The 27,350-nt window shown below is 41.8% G+C and overlaps 1 protein-coding gene across 1 annotated transcript in view; it reads right to left on the reverse strand.

The window, feature by feature from the left end:
* Window positions 1–1,109: 1,109 nt before the first annotated feature.
* LOC119169361 (putative G-protein coupled receptor No18) overlaps window positions 1,110–27,350 on the reverse strand; it is a 104,039-nt gene continuing 77,798 nt past the window's right edge. Inside the window, exons 3-4 of the mRNA XM_075877317.1 lie at window positions 10,067–10,881; window positions 1,110–7,868 (exon numbers count right to left, since the gene is read on the reverse strand). Of these exons, the coding sequence (XP_075733432.1) occupies window positions 7,248–7,868; window positions 10,067–10,705 (1,260 nt within the window). The 5' untranslated portion in view covers window positions 10,706–10,881 and the 3' untranslated portion in view covers window positions 1,110–7,247. The remainder of the gene's footprint in view (window positions 7,869–10,066; window positions 10,882–27,350) is intronic.

Below are 27,350 nucleotides of genomic sequence, written 5' to 3' on the forward strand. Positions count from 1 at the left end.
TGATGTGACCCTATGCGCGTGCACACCGGCGTTCGTTTCGTCGCGTCACGCCGCCGTTGCCACGCCAGGCGCCGGTCCTGCCATGTACTCGCAGGCGCGTGCCGCGCTGCGTTGCTTTGACGCATGCGCGTTTCAGCGCGTGTGGCGTCCCTCCGTCACGAAAAGAGGCAGACGCAGTGCTGTCTGTGTAACGCATCGGCGTGAAATGCAGCATGTCGCATTTCGTGCCCATTGCCGTTGGGCCACGCCGACAGACGCTGGTCACGTTCGCCGCGCCTGGCGTCAGACTATAGAGTGCTCGTTTTGCTAACACAGCGTCGCTGTGCCCAGCGTGCGCGCGCCTCAGTTTTACGTTGGAATATATTGGGCCCTTCATTATGCGCTCGCAGCCGTTTTGCTAGCTCCACGTATACCAAATTTAGTGTTTCGGGACGTCAATGAATGACGAGATATATGACTAGTGCAAACATGATAATTCTGACACGCGTGCCATGTAAGAATATGACAACATACCACGCTCATAGCATGACCGCGGCCATTTCGCTAGCTTCACATATACTCGATTTGGTATCCCGTGATGTCAATAGATCACGAAGGTAAACTACAAATACAAACATGATAATCATGACACGGAAGTCATGCACGGCATAATTTACCTCCGTCTCGTAACGTTGTGCTGATTTTAAAGGGACATATCAACCTTTCTCATTCGTGCTTCGCATATCATCGATTCTGACGGTACGTGAGATCTATCAATTTTTTGCATTGTGCCCGGTTCTTTTAGCTCGTTTCTCTTGGCCGAGTGCTCTTCCTAACCATGCGTGACGTCACGAATTTTTCTTGGACTGTGTGGGGTGCTCATTGCTTGTGGTGCTTCAGCATTGGTGATTGTTGATTTTTACGGCGTCCGGAACACAAATGGCACATTTACTTCAATTACAAAAGAAAGTATCAGAGTTGGTTTAGGCACCGTTTAAGAAAGAGGACGTGAGATAGAAGATGATTACTGTGGAGTGGCAGAATGGCGCCCCAGATTCAATCTATTCGTTTCAGTATAGCACTTTTGATAGAAGCTTTCAGCTTTACAGTTCTAGGAGCAGGTACAACAGTAGTGTTTATCACATTTTAATGTCCATATGTACATCGTAGAACAAATCTCGGTATTCTTCCACACTTGAAACGAAGTTCATGAAGGAGAAACAGTTCAATTGCGCTTCATGACTGCTTTTATATAAATATAGGACATAGCATATAATGTGTACAAGTACGCTATGCAAACGAACTTCAGCTGTCTGAAGCACAAGAGTGGGTTCAAGCACCATGGTGAATAATACCGGGCCGCAACACATTTCATTTGACAGTTGGTAAACATTAAAGGGTGAAAATATTTAATGTACACTTTACGTGGCCTTTTATTAAAAACATGGCATTTTTAGCGACTAAAATGAACGACATATTATACTCAGTTTTCAGGAAGATTCTCGTATAAGAAAAATAATGTGTGTCTCTCCAGGCAGAAATATAATGCAATGTACCCAGGATCAATTATACCTGAGGATGAGGTATCAAATATCAACGAAAGTTGTAGTAATTATACGGGAAGTATTTACCGCATATAGTCCACAAATGCAACGTTGACCTTCCTAAAACAGACGAGTACAGTTATTTTTACGTAACATTTATATATGCTAAGTAAGGTTCAAGATGAATGCTTTTATTGTGCAATGCCTAGTTCATAGGAAACATTGACAATAGAGCAGCGTACAAGATAACTTTTAGTCTTCTGCGAACTAAGCGAGCCACTATTCCGCACAATTCTTTGCGCGAGCCCCGGCGTTTTATCCTCCAAGATAGAACAAGTGTTCTTCGAACTGATAATGTCAAACATACCAAAGAGTCCAGTGTCCTTTGTTCAGACCTACGACCACACGTCTATATATAACTGATGAATAATTGTTAACGGTAATACTTGATTGGCTTAGAAAGCAGAGGTAGATGATATCACAAGTAGCTGAAAAAAAGAACTTTGCACTGAACTACTAGTTCTTTTTTCACGAGGTCTGTATTATGCATTGATGTTCCTTGTAATAAATCCATTGAAGAAAAGAGAATCTGCATAACGCGTTATTGCAGGTTTTACAGATATTTATTTCCATCTACTTCAAGTGGCTATGTTGAGCAAGAAAAATAGTTCTTTGAATTCCTTCACTGTTAACCACAGTTCATCTATGAGATAAAAGTCATCTAAGGTCAATCGGAAGCAAAACAGGTATATTTCGACGTTATTGTAAGAAATGATTATTTCTGTAAAGCTTCATAATATGCAATTTTTCACTATGACGCTTGGAACTTATTTTGTTTAGCTGGGTTTGCAGCTTGGCCAACATAGTAACAAACGTGGATGAGAGTATGTACCTAAAGATTAGTGTGACAGCATGTGGTTCAGCTAAGAACATTAGCCTGGTTATTGAGCGAACCTAGCCCCATGAGCTTTAAGGATGCATTGTTATACCACAATACTAATAAAAAAACTTGAGGTTTGATCACGATGAAGAATTGTAGTACGTGTGAGAGGGCTCAAGCACTGGACAAAAGAAAATTTTTATCGACAAAGTGTCTCGATGCGTGCTATTTTAGCAGTGTTGACAATGCTGCTGGTGAGTTGCCATATTTCGAAATTTTGTAGTTGCCTTCTTGGTGACGTGGCTTTTTTTTATTTTCGTGGAGATTTCTTTTTCTGGTGCCCTTTAAAGTATAAAAAGGCAAGCAATTTGATCCGGTAAAATCATTTATGCACATTGTATCATTTCAGCTCATTGTGGGTACACACAGGGCGTGTCAAAAAGTGTGTCCAATATTCTTCAAAAATCAGTGAAAAGCGTAATTTGCTCGTTGTCTTCAGAGTTCCTTTTTCTGTAGCGGCAAGCATCTCAACAAGTTTGAAGACATCATTTCGAAAAGTAATTAGGAAAGTTAAATTATGAACTTTATAATTAGTGTAGTTCGGCAGTTGAGGCAAAGTTAACATTAAAGTTTTTTATGCAAAGAAACCATTGTCAATTGGAGATTTCAGGAAAGTAGCCTCTAGTAATAACTGTGAGTTAATGAAATTCTCCTAACTTCAGCGCTGAAACCGAAACCAAGAGGCGTAAGAGCGCAACTGCCATGTTCGTCCGAGACATCCGTAATGAGGGAGCGTTGTCCACCAAAAATATGAAACGGGGAATATTTAATAAGTTAACACCGGTTGGGCTAACACTGCACAGAGTGTGCAAGGATGCAGGGCAACTGGGCATTCCAAACACAGCCCCATAACAACATCATCGTCTTCATTCCTTCAGCGTCATTTCTGCATCCGTGCCTGAGGTACCTTTCTATACCCGTGACAATATCAACCATCAACCGACTTCGTAGTGTGGACGTGTGTGATGCGTTTGCAATTACAGCACGCACGACGCACATACGTTAACGGAAGGGGAAGAACCGAAGCCCTGTAACCGCTGTTTTAAAGACGGTAGTCTTTCTTGGGGACATTCGACGCAAAAATTTTGGTCGGTCTGTCTGTACATCTGTCTGTTTGTTCACACTTAACGGCACCGGGTACTTGAAACGGCATTAGCTGACGCCTCAAACGGCTGACCCCGTCCTCAGCGCCTACCAATGTTGCTCAAGATTAGGCGTTCATACTTGTGTGATTGCCAGTTAAAAAGCAATTTTTGCGAATATCTGGGGCACCATAACAACACGTATATATTCTGCATGTGCGTCTTTTACTAGAAAAGGCATACATAAGTAATTCTAAGGTCCGTAACGCTTATCACGCTACCCTGACCATGCAACGCTTGTACGTAAAGACAAGTGTTTCCAACGCTTTGCTAAGGCGAGACGGTGGTGGCACCTACCCGTCGCCTCACGTTCTACACCTTATCACCTCTGACACGGGCGCGCACACCCGTGTCATAGCCGCACGCTTTCTTTCCCAAGAAAATTGCCAGATGGCGCTCATGTCTCACGTTTGACGTGACTTGATGCGCTCGTTCACCTTCGCTTCACGCTCGAGGCACTGTAACGCAGCGCCTCCAGAATATCATTCACCAATTTTCTTGCACAGAACATCAAGTAAATGTTTTGTTCACTCTCTCCACACGCAAGACAATCGTCTTTCGACGACATTTGCAGATCACTTGCAGAAAGGGGGCCAATTTTTTAACAGTGACGTCATTGTATTCATCTCTGCTTGTTGCACTCATCGGTCATTTGCTTTGAATTCACCGCAGAACTTAGGGAAATTTCACTTTTTATCAGTTATTGCTATACGCCGCTTTTTCGAAATATGAAAGCAACAAAGAGTTCATCACATGAATTACTTCAATTCTCCCATTTGATTCTCCCGGTGATTGAAAAGTTTATAATTGAACTATTTCATTGCTGCTATAAATAACGTATTCAACCCTCCTAAGATGACCACCGCTACGAAAAAAGCAATTGTGAGGACAGCGAGAAAAAAGCGCTTTTACTGATATTTAAAGCACATTGAACAGATTTCTTGACACACGCTTTATATATTGTAAAGTCAAACACGTATATGTAGCCTTGTTTTCTTTTTTAGAGACACGTATGAAAGCATGACAGAAAGATAATCATTGCCATTGACCCATCGTCATTGAAGCAATGCAACTGAAATACCAATACAAAAACAATGCATTAAGTTTAGTTTACATGAGGCAAAGCTAGAAGCTGCGCAATGTTTTATTGTGAGCAACATTCAGTATTGTTTAATATCTGACACGTTACTGTCTTCCTATCTGTGTGTACGCGTGGCTATTGTTGTATACGGCTAATGAAAAAAGAAATATATTTCAATAACGACAATAACATGTGTTGTCTAAGCACGTTTTGTGAATGGTGTGTTGCTATATCTCTGGCATTTGTATTAAACCTTAACAGAGCTTTTTGTTTTTAGAAATGTTCGCAGTTTCAGTGCGAGTGATATGAGAAGATAAGCACTCAATAGCTATAACAACAATAGTCAGTTTGCTTCCTAGAGCTTTGTCTCACAATTTACTTTGTACGTTTCACTATCTGAAGGCCATCCCTCTTCGTGCGACTAGTGCTCCTAAAGTACGTCGCCGTATAAAAGAAACATTTTTTTTTTCATGTCCGTTGCGCAATGAGCAACTAGGACCACGGAAGAATTCATCCAGCCAAAAAAAAATGCATGCTAGGGTTCATAACCTAAAACTCTCGGTAATGCGTCTAATTACTTGCACTACATCTTAAAAGGTGATTACTAAATACATACGCCGTCGTGATGTTGCTTTACAAGTGAGTATTAATTTGCTTATACCTGACACTTTGCTGCACAAAATGCACACACCGTACCTATACGTAACTCTAGAAATGTTATATTTGTTATTCATTCCGCTTAGCGAAGCAGCGGCTATGCAGAAACCTTTTTCACCACAAAGCGTTACTTTAAAAATTTGTCTATTCATTCCCCCTAAACCAGGATTGCGCGTGCAGAGGCTGGTTGTTTGTTCCCCGTTAGAAGCTGCTTTGGGTGGAGTTAAACACCCAAAGCAGTTAGCTATTTATCACTTAAGTGCTGACGTGTACCCTGGGAGGGAGGAGACGAGGTGTCATGGAGTTACACTTATACAAACACGCGACAAGACTACGAAGACGAAACTCGGGCGAGCGAGAGCCCTCGTCGATTAGGTACGAACGCGCACTGAAGTTTTTAGCGACGTGGGAGAGCGGGTTCTTGGAAGCCGCATTGAGGCTCCCTTCTTCGATCATCCGCTAAAAAAGATGATGTTGCTCGCCGTGAAGGCTCGAGCTGCTTTATCTTCTACACTCTCACCAAACCTAAACAACACTTACTCCTCCTTCCAACGAGCACTACATCTATTAAGCTAAAGGCTACACAAAACACACGTACGAAACTCACAGTTTACGGTGATACGACGATGTAACTAGTAGATTCATTTTGCTCCCAACTGAAGCGACTTGATGAGCCTGTCGAACACTTAACAATAGTTTTGATTTATCCGCTATGGCTCAATCGTGTTGGTTTGTAAAAATTCGCTCAACATGTCGCGGCCGCTGTGACCTAGCAATACACATTTATCTGGCGTATGCCTGCTACAAAATGAGTCGCGTGCTCAATGTGACGATTTCTATGAACATTCTTGAATAATCACGATTGAAAGTAACTATATATTCCATATTAGCTCCAATAAGTATAGCACCCAATACTTCACATTTTTTTATGAATTGCTTCTGTTTTCCTCACTTTAGCAACTGGAAGTCGTTCAAAAATTTAAACAGCCCCGTGAATTCCTTTCTTTGAAGCACTTTCTTTTGTTGATGCTAAACTCAACAGTATGTTTGCAAAAGTAAAAGAAATACTAGCAGCTATTTTATAATAAAAGAATATGGTACCTGCTTTTGTTTTGCCGCAGGATGATGGAATTATTTTCACAGGTGGCTCCCTGGACACCACTGTAATGCTTTCTTGGCGGTCATAAAGAGGCTTGACCTCCCAAAAATGAGCTGCCGAGACTGTGCCGTCAACCTTTTAACTCCCGTGCGCAGTGCAGGATGGCGGTGTCTTTCCTCCCCTGTGAAAAGGTCTACATAGAGTTTTGCAATCTCTTTTTTAGACCTTCAAACGTCTATGTTTTTGGTATGAGAAATACGAATCTTATTTGTAAACGCACAAAACGAATCATCCTTGACAACCATACACGTTACGTAAGAACTAAATCGCTTCTCACACTGCTAAGATCTGAGTTAGTTTCTTCTCGCAACAATCAGAATCATCTCAATTAATTATGTAACGTGGACTTTCGAGAAATTATGAAACAAAGTAGTAGTCCCCTTTCATATCACATCACTTCATTAATCTGTCACATAGATGCGCTTAGTTAAGGCTACAGCAAAACAAACAGTTACGATTGTTTAGCTCTAAAAGACATGCGACGCACAAAGAGTGTCATTTTCTTGAAACGGGTGGATTCACGAGCACCACAATGCTTCCCACAGCATCTTCCGGTGCACTGCCGCAGTAATCACGCTCATAACAGAGAAGAATGGTTTACAAGCTTGCGAAACTAATTCGGCTCTCATTCAGCATCACTTCGAATGAGCGAGCGAGCACAACACGCCGCATCACAGCAACAGCTCTTCACTGTCCATTTTGTTCCGTCTCTGGCGCGATCTCACGGGCAAAGTCGAGTATTCGCTCACAAATGTGTCCGGCGATGACCTGAGCAGAGGAGACTGCGAAAAGCGCGGCGGAAGTCAGTGTTGAACACGGTGTATATGACGGGGTTGAGCGCCGAGTTCACGTAGCCCAGCCAGGTGATGAAGTTTACGAGCCGGTCCGACTGGACGCAGTGGTCGCAGAAGGCGGCCGTCACGTACATGATGAAGAAGGGCAGCCAGCACAGCACGAACACTCCCATCACGATGCCCAGCACGCGGGCAGCTCGCCTCTCGCGCGATAGGGAGATGCGCTGGCGCTCTTCCCAGCAGGTGAACACCTTGACGCTCGGAGGCCGCCCGTTCTGCTGCAGCGTCACGCTGGTGTCGGCCAGCGACGGCCGGTTCTCCGTAGTCTGGTCACGGTGTTGCGGCGGAGGCGTCTCCTCCGACGACGACGGGTGACGTTCTTGAAGGAGCGCGGCCGAAGGCTCGACGGTGGCTGCGCAGCGGGTAGCGGAGCTGGGTACCTTGGCGGCGGCGTTGGCCCGCTCTCGCAACCTTCGTCGGGTTGCCAGAAAGATTTTGAGGTACACGATGCTCATGATGAGCAGTGGTATGAAGAACGACCCACTTGCCGAGTACAGGACGTAACCGGTCTCCTGCACGGAGATTGACGCCAAGTATTATAAACGTATAATCATCCAATGCATCGAGTAAATGTGCCAATCTCTTGTGAATAATTTTATTTTTTGGCTCACAAATAAGTGTTTTTCGATCAAGAGCCAGATTGGTTGATGATTGATATCTTTTTAAAGAGAAAGATAATAAAATCAACGGAAGACAGCCAGGTCAGTAGGATTTATAGCACCCGTTTTTCTACCCTACATTCCAGGAAAAGGGGGAAAGAAATATGAAACGCGCGCACTTACCGACCACAGCGCCACAGGCCAGCCCCATCTCGCAGAGTTGGAGACCGTTCGGGATGCACCCATTACGTACAACGACATAACAAAGCACTTTTCCTTGAACGCCACATTTTTACATCCCAAAATCCGAAACTCAACAGACCGTAGGCGCTCCCGTACCCAAACTTTGCCAAGCTTCACGTTTATTATCCTGATGCATACATCAGCGACACATGCCCCTCGTGTGGACAGACGGCGACACTCGCACATATGCTCTGGGAGTGTAGAACAACTCCTCTCGACTCTGCCTCAAACAAGTGGGAATGGTCCCTCAGGAGCTCACTTATCGCAAGCCAACAATGGGCCATCCAGCAGGCCCACGAAGCGGCCGCCAGGTACTACTCCCTATCAGTCCCTACGTGGGAGACGCCCGCTACGCGCTAAGCGCGTCCTGCAGGACTGAAATAAAGTTTTTTCATTTCATTCCGAACAAGGAAAGAGCTTAGGAATAAATTTCTAGGTTCTCAATTTGTTTTAACGGTTAAAACTATGCTTTATTTGATTCTTCAGTAAATGTTCAGGTAAACAAAAGTGGGGTAATGTTTTACAAATGAGAGACGTAATCGGTGTTGGGAGAGCAATTCGCATGCAAATTCTGTGCTATTACGAACCGTTGAGTCACCCTCTAGCACAGTTAAAAAATAATAATTATGGTTACGGAAGCGATCACTCGCACGAAATTGTGAGACATTGACCCGTCCTCTGATAGCGATAGCTTCTTACACTTCTAATCGCAACAGTTACGAAAATTTTTACAGCCGAGCACACTTATCCCCCAGACATACTCACGCAATGTAGAGGGCGTAGCTAAAACTTTTTGTGTGGTTGGAGGGAGTGGAGGGGTGTCATCAACGAATTGTCGTCAATATTCATGCATGTATGTACACACATACGCCATTGAAAAAGAGGGAAGCGGGTTTGCCTCTTTCTACTTCTTTTCTTGTTACGCCAATATAAACGCCAATACAGTGCCTTCGTAGCACCTGCCCTGTGTTCAATGCGCAGGTATGCATTGTAGTTAGAGCGCGAGTTATATTGCTACGATGTTTTTGTTAGTACGTGCTTGTTTAATCGAGTTAGTCAGCGTTTCTGAACATGAAATAGCCTCTCAATGGCTTCCAAGTGATTGCGGAATAATTGACAATGAACGGGCTTATCGAGCGGCTCGTTCTGCCCATACTGAAAGCAGTCAAATATCAATTTCGCTCTCCACGCTGCACGGAAATTCCGCATGCTTGCTCGCAAGCGCACCACGTCGCAATGGAACAAGCCACATTTCACCCACGCACGAATATGTACCCTAAACACAACCCTCAGTCTTCGAATTCTTCCAGAACTTCGCCGACGAAACGCTACAATGCTGTGCAGGTTATGGTTGGGTGTCCCATTTACCAATGGGTACGCCTTCCGCATAAGAATGACCGACACTGCTGCATGTGACCTTTGCGGTAGTGACGAAACAACTTGGCATATTCTGCGTTAATGCCCAAAATACTGCTCGCAGAGACAGCCACTCTGCAACGCGCTAGGCCAACTGGACAACCAGACTCTTTCAGAAGAAAGAATCTTGCGCTACCGAGAGGACTTTATATCTCAGAAGAAGGCTTCTTCCGCTTAACCAGCCTCTCCAAACGACTTTGATCGGAATAACCTGCATATGTGTGAATATGTTTTTTTTCTAATTTATTTTATATCTCTCTATTTCCATTCTATTTTCGACCCTCATTTCCCGACCCCTGTACAGAATAGCAAACCACTTCTTCTAGATTAACTTCCCTCTCTTTTCCTTTTATTTAGTTTTCTCTCTTGTGACTTCACAGACAGACTTTGACAGACACCAACCAACTTGGACATAATAGGAAATGAAGGAAACACTGTTGTGTCTTACAAACCTGTGTCAGTCGGCAGGGCGTGGTCTCATCGAACTGCTCGGGCCAGTCGTTCCAGCCGATAAGTGGGGGCACCGAGATCAGCGCACTGATGACCCACACCAAAAAGATGGAGAGCAGCACTCGGCGTAGCGTGCGTTTCTGGGCGTAGTTGATGGGGTCGTGTATGGCCCAGTACCGGTCCAGTGCTATGGCGCACAGGTTCAGGATGGAGGCCGTGCAACACAGGACGTCACAGGTGAGCCACAACTCGCAGAAGTGCAGACCAAACACCCAGCGACCCATTATGGAGTAGGCCACGTTGAAAGGCATCACCAGGAGCGCCACGGCGATGTCAGCCAGGGCCAGCGAGACCAGGAATACGTTTTGTACGGTGCGCAGGGGCCGGTGGTTGAAGACGGAGCAGATGACCAGCACGTTACCGACCACGGTGAATACGGTGATAAAGCTTAGAGACAGAGCGGTGCCCACGGCTTCCTGCACGGACATAGCGATCCCGCTGGGATAGGCTTCCACCACATCATCCATTTCGAACGACGACGTATTAACCGCTTCGGAAATGACCGTAACGCTGGGCAAGGGCGCCGTAGTCCAGAGGACTCCGCCGTCCTCCTCCATCGTTCTCGTGTGGGGTCTCACCATGTTGTTCGCGGGATTAAGGTGGAATGCTATTAGACAAACTCGGCCTAATCGTAGACAAGAACGTGGTTCGCAGTGAGCACGCCAGTTGATGGCACTGGTCTTCGCAGTTGGTTATCATGGCCCAAGTTGCGTTTGTAGAAAACCGCAGAATGCTTCAGAGATGAGGTTGGGTGAACCTGCAGAAACCAAAAACAAAATTAGCATGGTTTAAGAACGACTTATTATTTGTTGCTCGGCCCGTTGAACGCAATAGAATTGGCATAAGTTACAAAACGAGCTGCTGTGTCTTTCACTACTTCTTTTGAAAATCAGTTTGTGCATTGTTGTTTGAAATAAAACTCGGTGGTTTGAATTAAAGAAAAAAAACACCGAGCTTGTTTGACCTTACCATCTACCCAGTTGAAGTTGTGGTACAGTGACCGCATCTTGGTGCTCCTTTCTTGAAACCAGCGAATTTTACAGAGCATTCATAATATTTAGGACAAGAACTATATCTTCATGAATGTAAAGGACTAGCAAAGCGCACACTGGAATGACATTTTTTCGCACGTTTTCACTAGCCTTAATACAAAAATCGTTCATAGAAACCTTACCGTGGAAATTTGGCGAACTTAATATTTGGATATGTCTTGAACTAATCAACCCATATTTACTACTCATTCTTAATTTACCCAATGGTGATATCAATAACTGTCCATCCCTGATGAATAAACTCTACTTTTTCTTGACATTCAGCTGCATGAAAATATTGAATCTCATGTATGACATTAATTCTCCTTCTGTACGCTAACACCTGCATAAAACATTTTCGTACAGGCAAAGTAACCCATATTGAATCTCGGTTCCTTCAACGTTTTCTGTTACTCCTGGGTTATAAAGAAAAAAAACATAGCTGCCTGAAAAAAAGTTTACTCCACCTCAAAAGTGCTTCAATAATTTTCTGAAAAAATTTGTCCTGAACGTTAAGCTACACCTTCTCATTTTTGCTTTGGCGGGGGCTGATTAACAAGTAAATATAGATAGCAAAATATTGTTCGCGGCACCATCACTGTCTTAGTGCTGCAGCAGTCTTACTTTATTAGGCACCTCCTAACTAGAACTTACATTAGATTTTAAGCATGTTAACGTCCTTTACCTCACGTAGCAACAAGTCCTAATTTAGGATCTGGAAAATAAGACATCAAGGCAGAACGCAAGGAGTTTGTCCATGAAAAGTTCCGGTTGGATACTCTACACTGGAGGATTGGCAAAGGGTGATAAAAAGATAAGAAATATCGAGAAAACAAAGAAAATGACGGGGCAAGTAAGAGTCAGTGAATTCATTGAAGTGTGTGGGGCTGCACAAGTCAGTTGTTTCTTCTTACTGCCACGCACTCCGTCGTATTTATGAGCTACATTCAATAAACTGCCTATTCTTTGCACTCCAGTCTATTGTGCGCAACATAAAAGTGGCACGCCTTACCAACATAATAATTTGACCCATGGAAACATATTGAAATGAATGAATAACTGCGCAGCTGTTTAGATTTTGGCTCAATCGACGAAAAGTGCGAAGGTAAGTCGGGCACGTTGAATTGTGATATTTAACTGCAGAAATGTTTAACATAGATCTGAAGGGACGTGTTCTTTCTTTGAATTGTATTCAATAACATACATATAAAACAACTTGTAAATTAACAAAATGTTTTTTCACAAATACCAAGCTATGAAACCGGTATTACTATATATCCACTTTTTGGCTAAGAATTTAGAGTAAAAAAAAGTCATTCATTTTTCATCAGCTTACATCGTGAAGACGATATTTGAAAAATTAGAAAATTTTGTATTGAAGGGCTTATACAAGGACATAATTAAATTTTAGCACCATTGAACGGAGGTCCCCCGACTGTTTACTGAAGTTAATTATTCACTCAGGAAGAAAAAGAGAGGAATGCACGTCTCACGTAGTGCAATATTCAGTGCCACGCTTGATATTTCAAATCGCAGCTTGAGTAAATTAAGTACAATACACTACTAGCGGAAGTGTATATTTCGAAGACAGGATTTGTATCATACGAATGTATCATATGAATACGAATGGACAGGATTTGTATCATACATGGTCAATTTTTGCGGAGCTTTCTGCTATGACATCTCTCATAATCATATGATAGTTCTGGGACGTTAAACCATATATTATCAATAAATCACATGAATGCAAGCTATTACAGCCTTTTTATAGTATACAAAATATGACGCGTGGACGTAACGTTTAGGATGTTCATTGTCGTAACTACTGTTCTTTATTGACACACGTCATTGCTTGAGCCGGACAATCTGTACGTGTATGGCTCTTTACGCGTAAAAGCAATATCAAGGCTTATCTCACTCAGTTCACATTCGACATGGAACGCACTGGTAAGAATGCTAAATAAAATAACTTGAACCTCTGTAGAATAGCATATAATCTCCCTCTTCAGTGTTAATAATATTATTAATACGTGCGGTTTCACGTCCCAAGACCATGATATAATAATGACAGATGCTGAAGGGCAGGGTTTCAGAAGTTTGGAGCCTCTGTTATTTTTTTAACGTGAGCTGACATCACACAGTAACACTACTACATCGTTTTAGCTCCAATAAATATAAAACGGGCGCGTCTCTAATAGGACCCGCAGCTTAGGCGTTAGCAGCCGGGCACCGTTAGCACTGCACTGCCACAGTTGACTGCCACTTCAATGTTAAGCGGTGCATCGTTTAATTTGAACTAAAGTGAAGGAGAAAACCAAAAATAAAACGCACTCGCAAGTACCAGAAATTATAGTATCTAATTGATTGATATGTCGGGTGTAACGTCCCAAAACCACTATATGATTATGAGAGACGCCGTAGTGGAGGGCTCCGGAAATTTCGACCACCTGGGGTTCTTTAACGTGCACCCAAATCTGAGCACACAGGCCTACAACATTTCGATGGTGGTATCCATATTATAAGGGCCCTGTTACGTGTTACATTCAAAGTTTTCTTTAAACAAACTGCTGTGGAGTTCATACATCCATGTGTCAACAACAGTCACTGTGTCACGAGCAGCAAACATTGTTTCCACTGATATACACCTTTAGAATTTCCACCGTTTCATTATACTTGTCATGCACCCTAAAATCATTCATGGTGATATTTTTGTACCTCTTTTTATATAGTTCTTACAAATTTTTATGTGTTAACAGCATCTTCATAAGAGGTCGCACTATGTCTAGAGTGTAAAAAAGTACGCGAATGCAGCAGTGGCATTCCATCTTTCAGTCATGGTGCTCTTGCTTTCTTCTTCTTTCCTAGGCGTCTCCAACATCCACAGATAATATACAAATAGAAAAATCACGGGAGAACATGCCGACTCGTCGCTCTGTATTACTGCCCTCACAATGGCTGCCATGAGTGCCGGCACCACTCCATCTGTATTTATATTTTTTTTTTTTTTGCTGAGGCAGAACAATTTAATCTTCACGATGTGACGGCTCCGATATCCGCACTTTTCGGAGGGCTTTTCCGGTTTACCCTTCGAGCCTACGCGGCTGCTAAATTTAATTTTCTTATAAAAGTCCAGCATGGCGTAAAAATTCCCCCATGCTATGTGCCACTAAACTGGAGGATCCTGTAGCGTGACGATAAAGTATAAAAGGCGGCTGTAGGCTTTTGTAAACAAAAACAAGGAATCCAAAGATTTGATTTTAAAATAATAAGCTTCCTTTCGCGTAACTTCTTCATGCCACTAGCAGTGATGTTGTCATCAAAGCTTGAATTTTTACATCAATTCAATTTGAATCTATTTATTTTCCTCTCAATGATGAAGGCAAGCTCGGAAGAAAAGTGGCGTATGTCATTCGAGGAGAACCTAAGCCCCCTAATACATGGCAAGACAGGAGGACAGGCGTAAACATATATCATGGATCATAGGCCGTGAACATAGGCAGTTAGGATATATCAAATGTTTTTATACGCAGAGGAACTGATTATGGTAAGCAGTTTTTCACCACACAAATTCAAAGGTTCAATGCCAAATATGACCGAAGTAGAAAATACTACTTATAAATTAACAAGGTCATGCCTGGAAACTTGAAGTTAATAAATTTACAGAAATGTATACATATATATACACCGATACACCGACACATATTCGTGCAATTTTATTATTACTTGAACCATCATTTCTCGACTTTCTCAACAAAAGCTACGCAGCTTTGGTTGTGAATAATCCGCCATTTCTCTATTAACGCAGTTTATTTAGTCGTCCTGGCACGCTTTCATTTCTATATTTTCGAGATACCAGCGCGGTTTATTATTTTAGAAAGGTTTCTTTCAGTTCTTTTTATGAAAAAATTGCGCTTGCTTCTAGGATAGACCACGAAAGTTTTCAGGCTGAAAAGTATCATTGAACTCAAGCTAATAATGCCACTCTGCTTGATGTGGTTGACCTTTTTATACAAAAACATTGTCCTGAATAAACGTACGCACAAAATCTAGTTGGTTAATACCTTCTTACTAAGTACTAGGTGATATCGATGCCCGGCATGAGTAGCGCATCAATAACACTGTCGGGCATTTTAGCCAAAGCACCCAACTTGCCATTTACGTGTCATTAATATCAACAACAAATACAATATATATATATATATATATATATATATATATATATATATATATATATATATATATATATATATATATATATATATATACCAAAATGTGGAGGACGGGCAAAGCGAAAGCTTTTTATTTTTATTTTTTAATTACTTTAAGTCTAGTCTTTCACGTACGTCCTCCACTTTTTGGTATTTTTCCACTGGATCCAAGGACACCTTCTTTTTCATATGTATATATATATATATATATATATATATATATATATATATATATATATATATATATATATATAGTTGTAATTATTATGTACATTTATATACATTGTTATATATGCGTTATTCAAAAGTCGCAAGTCTGCTTCCTACCCACGACAAGTTCTCTTTTCACCCACTTTTCTTTCTTCACATTTACATTTCCATTCGTTCTGATAGCGGTCTGATAAGGTATGATACGAGTTCAGCTGCCAGCTCGTATAAAGTTCACGTGCTATGTGACGTCACAAAGGCTCATGAAGAGTGTGCCACACTCGCCCCCTTGGCTACTGGTGGTGCTGACTGACAACCTCACGTTTAAATTTATATATACGAATTAAAGTGGCTGGGAGATAGCCGCTGTGCTAACTCAGTGGTAAAGCATCGAACGCGTTATTTGATGGTCGCAATTTGGGTTCCTGCACACAGCAAGTTATCTTTTCACGCACTTTTTTTTTCTCACATTTACATTATCATTTCGTTTGATAGCTTCCCCAATACTTTCCTTGGCATTATTGTCTGTTAGTTTTCATTAATATTGTGTCAAAGTACGGAAAAACGAGCCCTTAATTATACACTTTTTTCCTTTATATATACATGCGCTTTGACGCTATCTTTATTCTGCATTTGACAACAGTCTGTTTATAGCCAATGTCAAGTAGTAACGACGTTAGGACACATTTCTACGTTTTGAATCACTGCCGTTAATTATGTGACGGCATATATATAGAAGACTTTGCCGCTTCAAGTGTAAGTAATAACCACAGCGCAAACATAGCGCATACATAAAGGCATCAACAAACATTACGGATGAAATCATGTATCCACAACGCTCAGAAAACTGTGAACAAATCTACATCCTCAAAGGTTTGTCGCTGTCTGATGGTTACAAACCTTATATTTAAAGCAATGAAGAACCTAATAAACATGCCATAAAGCTATAACTGTTTATGAAAGCCGAATTACAAACATTTTACTCGTTTTTACAGCGTGGTGTGCATGCTGCAAGAACGAGTTTCAGTAGCGAGCATTATAGCAAACATGTAACAAGTCAAGTGGGCCCTCTTTTGCCAGAAGACACGTGGTCGAATTATCCTGAATTTTATGGTCGTTGTGAGCGCCCTCTGAAGGTGTAACTAGAGCATTGTCAGATTTTCGTAACGTAAACTTAAGGGGGCGTAAAATACACAGGCTGCACTAAGCCTTTTTTAAAAACTCCGACAATAGTTATACCATTTTAATGTATTCCATTCGGATATTTGAAAACACAATTTTGTCGAGGTAGCTACGAAAATGTTTTGCACTTTTCGTGTTCTCTATTGTAGGTGGTATATTCACTGGCAGTGGAAAGTCTTCAAACGAATGAGTAAATGAATAAACTTTGTTAAATATCTGGCAGTTCCCTTTAGGCGCGGTGAGAAGAAGAAAATGTTAATCCTTGTCCCCTCCCACCTTACCTGGATGATAATGGCCGGTCCTCAGGTAACGCCTCAGGTCCAAACGAAAAAAAATATTCGTTGGTGCATAATACACTTGGTCTAGCCCTTTAATCATGGCATTTTGACATGGAACAAGCAAACAACATTTGTACTTATACAAGTGCAAATGCACACTCATGCACACTTCTAAGTGCGCATGCACACATCTCATGCACACTTCTAAGTGTGCATGAGGTCTTTCTTTTTTTGGGGGGATCACCATGCTAACGTTTTTACATGAGGATACAATGGACTAGATCATTATCAGGATCTCGTAAATATTACTTCGATGAAATGAACGGTAAATGTGGAGGCAAATGAGCAAGCCACAATGCTTGCTTGCCAATTCTTTCCACAATAATTCGACTGACGTTACGGGTTGCTTTCGCTCGTTGTAGTGCATAATTTTTTCAGAACTAAGTGGATGTTTCTACACGAAATTTCAAATGCGAAGAAGTTCTTTGCGTGCTGCAACTACTTTCGGCGTCTATCTGCGTATCTCTCTATCTGGTCACTTACGTTTTCGTGCTCTCGTGATCACCCCCTTATTTGGCGTGAACCAAATTCAGTATAAGAGAGTAGACGGTTGAACGAATATGACGCGCTAGTTAAGACATAAATTATATCACAATCCTGTCGCGTACGTCGTCTAACAATTCCCGCTAGAGAGTGGCACAACACAAGGGTCAAGTATGTGCCCCTGTTATGCAGGTATGTGCCACAGGTGATTGACAGTTAGTATCTACCCCTGAGCGACGAGATCACACATACGCAATGTTTATGCGTGGGTGTTAAGAAAAACCTAACGTCGGCAGTGTTGACCCAACGAATGCAAAGAACAAATCTCAGGGTCTCAACAGGAACCCAACCCAAGCATTCTGCGTTTCATTGAAGAATTCTGCCACAGATACACGCCAATCATCGGGGCTACTTATCAAGTATACCCTAATGTTCGCAAAACGTCATTTGTTGTTTTAGTATATTGCCTATCCAATTTTATAAACATTAGATATGCATTGCTATGACAAAGCTGTCTCGTCGTGTTAAGGCCAATTGTAGTTGGGTGTCATGTGCTGCAGTTCATTTATGCAGCAGTGTCTAGCGCTACCATCCTCGCGAGCACCAGCACATCGTATCAGCTCATTGTTTATTGATGTTGCTAATACTCATGTTTCTCTTGGCATCGTTGCGGAAGTGCATATAACTGGTTACGTAGACGTTTGAAACTCTTCAGCATACGTCTGTGCGTGTGACATTTATAGATATATTCAGCGTCATCCCATGACGTGTCATTGAAGAAAATTTACAACATGGTAACCTTCCCTTTGCATGCTTGAGATAACGTCGATTCCCGAGATACGTAGGATCGGCCGAATTTTTTTTTACTTTTTTAAACGTGTAGGCAGTCAGTTGAAAACTCCATTAAAAGGTTCTGAGGAGCCTAATACATCAGGGTATCCACGAAAAACACCCTAGAAACGGCTACTGTAGGCGACGGTCGAGTCGGGGTGGGAACGTGGTCACCGATCTCCCAGCTTTTCATACATTTCGCTGAAAAAAATTGGGGAGAAACGTTCCGGAACACAGGCTCGTCTGCTATATTCCCGACTGCTGAAAACAATGTTTAAAGTTGAAAAATTTAGATAAAGACCAGATTATCTGCTTGATTTCATCCACAAGGAAAGCAAATTCTACTGAGAAGGCGTACGAAAAGGTGTAATAACACGAAAAGTTTGCGAAAGAAAAGTTGCACAAAGTACCTAAGCATAATTATACGACAATGTAGTGGGTGTCTGGCTATTGCGTGGCTAGTTTCATCATTTTCCTGTGCACCGCAGGATTGTATTCGGGACCTGGGAACTACTGCTCTCCCATAGTAGAGTACCAAGTACTCTAAATCGTTCACCAGTTTTTTTTCTAAACAGAAGATTTTGGGCTGAAGAAAAACGAGGACGAACTCTTGCAGCTCGATCGTAACGGTTACGCTGTTTGCTGAACTCTTAGTACTTGTACTCATTTTATTACCGTGACAAACTTCCTATTATATATGAATAATATGAGTACGCTTTTTTACTTGTTTGGAATTACGGAGATCAAATGAGACAAAACTTTATTGTTAAAGCGGGGCAGGAAGAACAAGAGATGCGCAGCTCTGGCAAGCAGTGAAAACTATTTTGATGGTCTATTGCAGGGAGAGAAGGCCTAATAAAAATCCTAATTGCTACCTTGATAACTCTCTCAATAGCCTTATGGTCATGGGAGCTTTACGAAGTGATCAGTGACGTACGATTGGCCACTCCAACTTTGTCAGAAATGTGCATTCGGAGCTCATCAACGAAGGGCTGACAGAAGCCCTAGCTTTGGCCACAATCCGCATAGTTGGTGACACAGTAGGAGTCATTTGAATTGCTTCATAACAAATACAAGGTGCTCAAGGATAGACCAAAACTGGCATAAAAAGGAAGAAAATTACGAATTGTCGCAGCTACACGGCACCAACAAAAGGACATGAAAATAGGCTGAAAGTAAATGATCTATAAAGCTGGCAATCATGACAAAGGTTGGAGGCAAAGTCAATTGGGAGAAGAACGCATTTTACTCAAAGTCTGTAAGCGAAAGAATGCAAAAAGGGAATGAATGTACTACGCATATATATATTGTGTGGAAAGAGCCCACCATTGCAAAAGCCCTCCCAGCGGGAGCATCACTGTCGTAGCAGCAGCAGTTGCATTCACAAGCACGCACCTAAGCGAACTTCTTTGGTTTTACAGGCTCCCTGCCTTAGCTGTCTTCTGGATAGCTGTGGCGACTGCCTTAATTCTCATCTGTGCATAGTACACGTGCCTGCGCGGAAAGGACTACTCTTCTGGCCTTGGCGCCTACTGCGCCGAAGCCACCCCCAAGCTGCCACCATGGCCGCCCGATTTTCTCCCGTAAAAGTCCTCCCAGTGAGAGCATCGCTCTAGTAGCAGCAGCAGTTGCATTCACAAGCACGAACTTGAGCGAACTTTTTTGGTTTCAGAGGTTGGTTGGTTTTATACTTGACGTTTTCCTCGAATTAGTCAATCTATCAACTGCTGTTCCTACTGTTGGTGCTACCGGTCTTAGTCTTCTTTATTTGCTTGTACGCTCACCTTGAACTTACGAATGCAGCCATTCTCGCAATGCCGACAAACGTCGAACTCTGTAAGCGAATGAACAAGCTAGCAGCGTTACTCAGGCATCGGCAAGTTGACCGACTTGTAGCTAGTATACAAGTGAAGCTTCACGACACTGGCATAGACATTGGTGGATGGAAAACCAAAGTTGTTCTTATGGATGACAGTCTAAAGCTCCTAAACGAGGTAGTCGAGTCAACTCGCTCTCATTAGCACGAGCTGTCTGCCACAAACCGCGCTCTGAAAGCAGAAAACGAGGCCCTTCAAAGAAAAGTCACCGACCTTGAGCTGTACTCAAGGTTAAATAACTTGGAAATTAAAGGGGTGCCCTCTACACAAGGAGAGGATCGTTCGGCAATCGTAACTGCTATCGGCGAAAAAATCAACTGTAAGGTCTCAGCCAGTGATGTCGACACAGTGTATCGTGTACCTGCACAGTCTGGTCAAAAGAACATTACTGTGCGGTTTAGCTCTCATGGAAAAAAGACAGAGTTCATGAAGAAAGCGAGAAGGACCCGGCTGAACACCCGAAGCATAGGGTATTCAGGAGAGAACACACAGGCAATTGTTGTCAATCAACACCTATCTCCGGACAATAAGCGTTTGTTCTCTAGTGTGCTAGCTTCAAAAAAAAAAAAGAAAAAGGCTGGCAGTTCATTTGGACAGAAAACTGCCAGATCAATGTTCGGAAATCTCCCGACAGACGTGTATTTCGCATTGCCGCCGATTCCTATTTATGCAATATTGCATGAAGGTTGTATAAGCAGTCCAGTAGTCAATCTTTCAGTTGTGTGAAATGGCTTCGTACGTTTCACCTCACGAATTCCAGACCTATTTTTCCTTGCCCTGCCACTCACGTATTCATTTCGATGCACGCAGTCTGACAAAAAACATGGATGGTATCACAAATTTTTTATCACCGACCAGTCATAAGTTTTTTATTTGCGTTGGTGAAACATGCCTCTGTGTATCTCACAATCACGTGTATATATTGCCTTCATACTCTGCTGAATACTGCCGCCGCGATAACAGTAATCATGGTGGTGTCGCTATAATTGTGTCCTCAGAATTGCGTTTTCGCAGGTGACTTGACTTGACACTCATATGGCAAACTGCAAATCTGTGCAAAGAATTAATCTGTGACGATTCATTCTTTTACAGGGAAAAAAACAGATAGTTGGTTTCATTTATCTTTCACCTTCACCATGTGGCAGTACATACCGTTCAGCCCTTGGTGATTTGCTGCATAAATTATCATTTGGGCATAAAAATTTCATTATCATGGACGATATTATTATTAACCTTCTAGATACACCCAATACACTGTGTAATATTTGCATGAGCTGCCTAAATGATTTTGGATATGAAAAACTACTTACGCTTCCAACTCGATGTCTCGCAAGTAAACAAGGTACACTTATTGACCACGCACTATCGAATTTTCTTACTAACTACGTGTGTAACGTTGTCCAGGCTTGTGTTAATGATCACTATCCAATACTTGTACGTTTAAAATATACTCCTGGAGCTACTGTCACAGGCTTTTTACCACACAGAAGTTTAATTCAACAATGTTCATTGAGTTATTATCCACTACAAACTGGAACTCAGTCATCACATTCGAGAGCCCTTAAACTGCCTATAACAAACTTTCGAAGATGATTTCAAACGCCCTTGCAGATTCTACCATAATAAAGAATCGCAAAATAAGTTCTCAACTCCTCGTGAGCCATGCCTCTCTAGCAGTTTGCTAAATTGTCTGCAGAAGAAAGATGACCTTTATAGAAAAACAAAAAACAGCCCTTTAATCTCACACTTCATGATAGATATAAAACGTATTCAAACCTAGTGGGAAAGCTGCTCAAACAGGCTAAAAACAGTACTATGAAAAGTAAATCAACTGTGCTTCGAATGGCTTAAAAACAATGGAAAGTATTAAACTCTGTATTAGATAGATCCAATCATAATGCCGAAATATTGATGATATAGTCGGGAGATCTTCTCGATAATCCCATAGATATAGCAAACTGTTTTATTGACTTCTTTTCCACTAAAGATCCACTAAGGACATTTTACCCCCGTATGCCTCATAGCTTTTTCTTCACCCTGCTACACCTGAAGAAATAACCACTCTCATATCTAGTTAAAAAAATGTGGGGCCTGGTCTTGATAATTTCTGCCCATCTGTCATTAAAACAATAGCAGGTTCAATATGAGAAACATGTTGTCACATAGTCAACCTTATTCTTACCCCGGGAGTTTTTCCAACATCACTAAAGAAGGCCAAAATAATTCCTGCTTCAAAAAGGGGGATAGGCGTCGCATATCCAACCATCGTTATATAGCTATACTTTCATTTTTTAGTAAATATTTGTATTAAAACAAGTTTTTAGTACAACCGATTGTAACACGCCCGACTTCCTATTAAACCAAATCATATCAACAAATCAATTTGGATTTAGGGAGGGCTACTCAACTGGTTTAACATTAATATATTTCAGAGATAGCATCCGACAGGCAATTGATTCAGAAAACTTGGTTGGGGCATTATTTATTGATTTATCTAAAGCATTCTATTGACTAGTTCAAAACATACTTTTTGCTAAATTAGTTTCCATTGGTATAACAGGCCCAGCACTCAAACTACTAAGAAACTATTTAGAAAACAGAGAATATATCGTATAATATCCAAGACTTACTTGCACCCTAAAGGTAACGTTGAGGTATAACAGGGATCAATACTAGGTCCGCTATTATTCTTAATATATATTAATGACTTTTCAAAATGACTAAATTATGTGACTGTGTTCTTTACGGTGATGACACTACTTTTTTCTGCTCAGATTACAACTTTGATTCATTATTCTGCAAACTTAACCATGACGCGGATATCATTTACCTGGTATCAACAAAGTAAACTACACATAAATGCTACGAAATCTGAGTTCGTCATTTTTTCCTCAAGGCAAAATCTTTTTTCATGATCTCCATCATAAACATTTGCTTCCAGCACACTCTATCCTACTGATAATGTCTTGTTTTTGTTGTCATATTAGATAAACACCTGAAATTCGATGAGTATGTTCTCATGTTAACAAAAAAGGCAGCGTATGGCATTAGAATGATAATTAAAGCTCGCAATTTCTCCAATATAGAAACACTAGTCTCTCTTTACTATGCTTTCATTTATACGCATATTAATTATTGCATATCATCATCAGGAAACACCTATCCAGTTCATTTAATTATCACCCTTGCAGCACACTCAACATCAAGCTATTCGTATCAGGACACATATCAACTACACATCGGAAGCATCTTCATTGCTCATCGCTAACGGCATTTTGTTGGTGGGAAAACTTCGCAAATACTCACTCGCAATGCTGATGCACAAGTGTATCAACGGAAAGCTTCCGTTTCCCATAGTCACCAAATGCCACATCCTCACTCATTGTCAACCAGTTTCGCTTCCAACAATAACAATTTATTACCGAGACCCAGAACTAATTATAACATTCACTACTAACTTCTCAGCCACAAAAGTGTGGAACTCATTACCATGCCATATGAAGACTACCTCTCATTTCCACACATTCAAGATCAATCTTCGTTCTTACTTGCATCCATCATCACTTTTTATCCTTTTCTATAAACAAATCGTGTTACTATTATGCTTCTTTAGCTAAAGTGTTTAGTTTGTGTTCCTATATAGCTGCGTTCTAGATACTTCTGTTACTGATTCGTATAGGAGGTCCTCTGTACAATCTGTTGACGTTTGGACCTCCCTCTGTATTTGTATAATCCCTAATTGTAACTATCAATTTTGGACAAATAAAAATTTTAAAAATGAAAAAATATAAAAGAAAAGACGCGAAAGTTTAAGGATGTTCCGCACCAATTTTAATCGAGTCAGCAACAGCCTTCCCTTCTCTTACGTCGAGTGCTGAAAGGACATTCGCAGAGGCTTTATTATTCATCCTTGTTTTTTTTTTCTCCAATTACCTTTTTCACTGCCAAACTTACGCTTGATCTCTGTTTTCGTGGCAGTGCAGCCCAACCTGTCGACTCTGTACACATGTTAAGTCTTGAGAAATTCCTCGGGCTTCTCTTCGAGTCGCTCTTTGGTGTCTGCCGAGTAAACAGCACTCGAGTGGCGTCAAGCAGACAGCCGCCAGAGGAACAGAGATATTGAAAAACGGAGCTTGAAACAGCCGGCATTTCAGGACTAGCGCTCATTTCGACATTCCTTGTATAGCCAGCTTTCAATTGTGCAGTGTGCCTGCGCCAGCCTTTAACAGGTTTAAGTGACTCGTGATTGTCGTATAAGACTAGTAATTTTTTAAATTGCTGACGACAGTGAATGCTTTCCACTTGTAAAAAAATTAGAAGACCCTAAAGCTTCGCCTTTAGGAGTTGAACGCGATAGCGACATTCTGTTTTTAGTGCGTACTTCAAGCACTAAGTGCATTAAACGTTTTTGAACTTGCTATGCAACCACTACGTCGCCTTGAGAAAATAGGCGCTTTGTTGTGAGGTACCGGCTTTCAACCATAGAGCCACTATGATAATCACATATTCCGACGCCCGTTCGCAATGAACGCTTGTACCGCGCTTTATTCCTGCAATATGTCATGTTTCATCGTGAAGGATGTATACAGAACGTGTGTGTTTGTGCAGCATGAAAGCTACTTTCACTGCATTTCCAAGCAGAGGAAGTTCTTTTCCCCGTTTTCACAATCAGAGGCATGGCCATGTGGTAGAATATCTGCTTGACACACAAACGACCCGGGTAATCCCCACGTGGACCCAAAAATCCTGTTTTGGTCCCCACTCGGCTTCAGAGTTTTTTATAATTTATTTATTTTATCTGCACCATTCTCGATTTTCAAGGCGAAGCTCCTTATAGCGACACTCGTTCGTCCCTCGTAGTCGTTGTAGTGTGTAACAAGTATAACATTTTGACCTCCAAGGTGGTGCCGGTGAGAGATTTCTGCTGTGCGTTGTTGAACAATAAAAATAGTGCTCAATGTACATGCCAATGGCTGCTAATGGGGAATGAGAGTCAGGAGCATTCGGCTTTCAGTTAACGCGCATGCTGCGATCCCCATTAGCAGCCATTGGCATTTACATTGATCACTATCTGACAAGAAAGGGTTGCTACGTTATACTCGCTGGGTGTAACCTCCTTAGTTTTAGAAAGGTTTAGCGAGCGTAGAGCCGCAGTGCCATGAATACAACGAACTAGTATATACCATGAACTCGAGGTGGTTAAAGGTGGGATGTAGACACGAAGCGCAAGCCGTAAGAAAGTGTGCGTGTGCCACATCTCGTTTAGTCCTTGGCATGTCCGCTGGATGGCGGTGCTTCTATATGCGGAATATATGATGAAAAGATGCAAGATGGTGGTACTTTGAGTGTTGAATAGATGGACGAACGGACACACAGACAGATACATGGATGGACGCATGATTGGACGCAGGGGTGGATGCATGGACGAACGCAGGGACGGACACACAAACAGACGCACGCACGGACGGGCGGATGGACGCATGGACTGTCACACAGGCGGACGCATGGACGGACGGAAGCAAGAACAAACGGACGGACGAATGCTTCGCCCCACTCTCTATCATTCACTCCGTGGATATGCTGCCATTTTTTTTCGCTCATGAATAAGATGATTTTTCGCTCAATACCAACGATGCTGACGGCTACACCGACGCCGACGCTGGAATTTCCGCGAAACGAGCTGGTTAACGTTATCGCATTAATGTTGGTATTCGACAGCACGTCGAATGTGGCTTAAATTGTCTTCGTGCGTGTATAATTTGTATAATAGATGCTGCACGTGCCATTCTACAAGTGGAAACAGTGGCAGCACTCCAAAAAATTTAAGCTCACAAAGAGCGAAGCCACCCTCACTGTTTTATTACGTGCGAGCATATATGCCGATTTGCATCTTATCATTCAAAACGAGGTAATCGATTACCCCGTCTGGGTATTTTTAAAACGAATAAAGCTTCTTTTTTCCCGTAAGCTCTTGAACCTCAAAAGAAAACACAAAGCACCCTATAGTTTCAACACCAGCACTATTCACCAATAGTACTTCCAAATATAGAAGCAGTTCCTTTGCAGTAGTTGATAGAGAGGCGCCAACGTTAGTTATATAAATATTAAAGGGATTTCTCAGAAAGTAGTGAAGCTGACTGCTTTTAAATGCTTGAAATGTCAGCTTACTTTCCACATCAGGATGTATGTAGCTTTGGTTTTGATTATTGTCCTTGTGAACTTATTCGATAAAGATCCTGTGCGATGTTAGATTTCAGACTCAAAAATGGGTCAAGTACAGTGCAGCCTCAGAGATTCTGAATGAGCTGGAGTTCAGTAGGAAAAAATTACCATGTACAAAATTGATGTCATTAGAGCTGAAATCGTTGCTTATTCTTACTTGATCTTTCGTTCATTTGGTCTTACTTAACTGCCTGTTAGTCTCACGACGTGCCATATATTTATAGTAGATTTCAGCAGCAAGCATTAACATAGAGGAACATAATAAACAGTAAACGTTTACTATGTTACTCTTTCGCATTATAGCAGAAGTGTGATAGGTCAGATTTGGCGGCTTCTATCAAAAGACCAGTGGTCGAATTATCCTCAGCTATATCGTCGTTGTTAGCACCTTCTTAAAGCGTACCTAGAACATTGTCAAATTATCGTAACGTAAACCTAACTGGATGTAAAATAGACAGGACGCACTAACTCAAGTTTTAAACAACCCAAATTTTAAATATAACGTTTTCATAGATTACATCACATGGGGGTATAGCGGGTATAGCTGGTAATGAGGTGGCTGACAGATTTGCCCAGAGCTCTTTGGAATTTACATCAACAAAGAAGTCTCCCAGAGACAATCGACAGCTTTCATGAGAGGCTGTCAACAAGCATTTCTATTCGTTTGGCTGACCTCTCACCAGCCATATGTGACAAGGAGGAGGAGGAGGAGGAAGGGAAGAAATGAAAGGCAGGGAGGTCAACCAGACGCACGTCCGGTTTGCTACCCTGCACTGGGGGAAGGGGTGAAGGGATTAAAGGAGAAAAGAGCTAAAGAGGGAAGAGGCCTGTTTGCTTCAACGAGTCC

This window comes from Rhipicephalus microplus, chromosome 2, assembly GCF_043290135.1.
Source record: "Rhipicephalus microplus isolate Deutch F79 chromosome 2, USDA_Rmic, whole genome shotgun sequence".
In the NCBI taxonomy this organism is placed as follows: domain Eukaryota; kingdom Metazoa; phylum Arthropoda; class Arachnida; order Ixodida; family Ixodidae; genus Rhipicephalus; species Rhipicephalus microplus.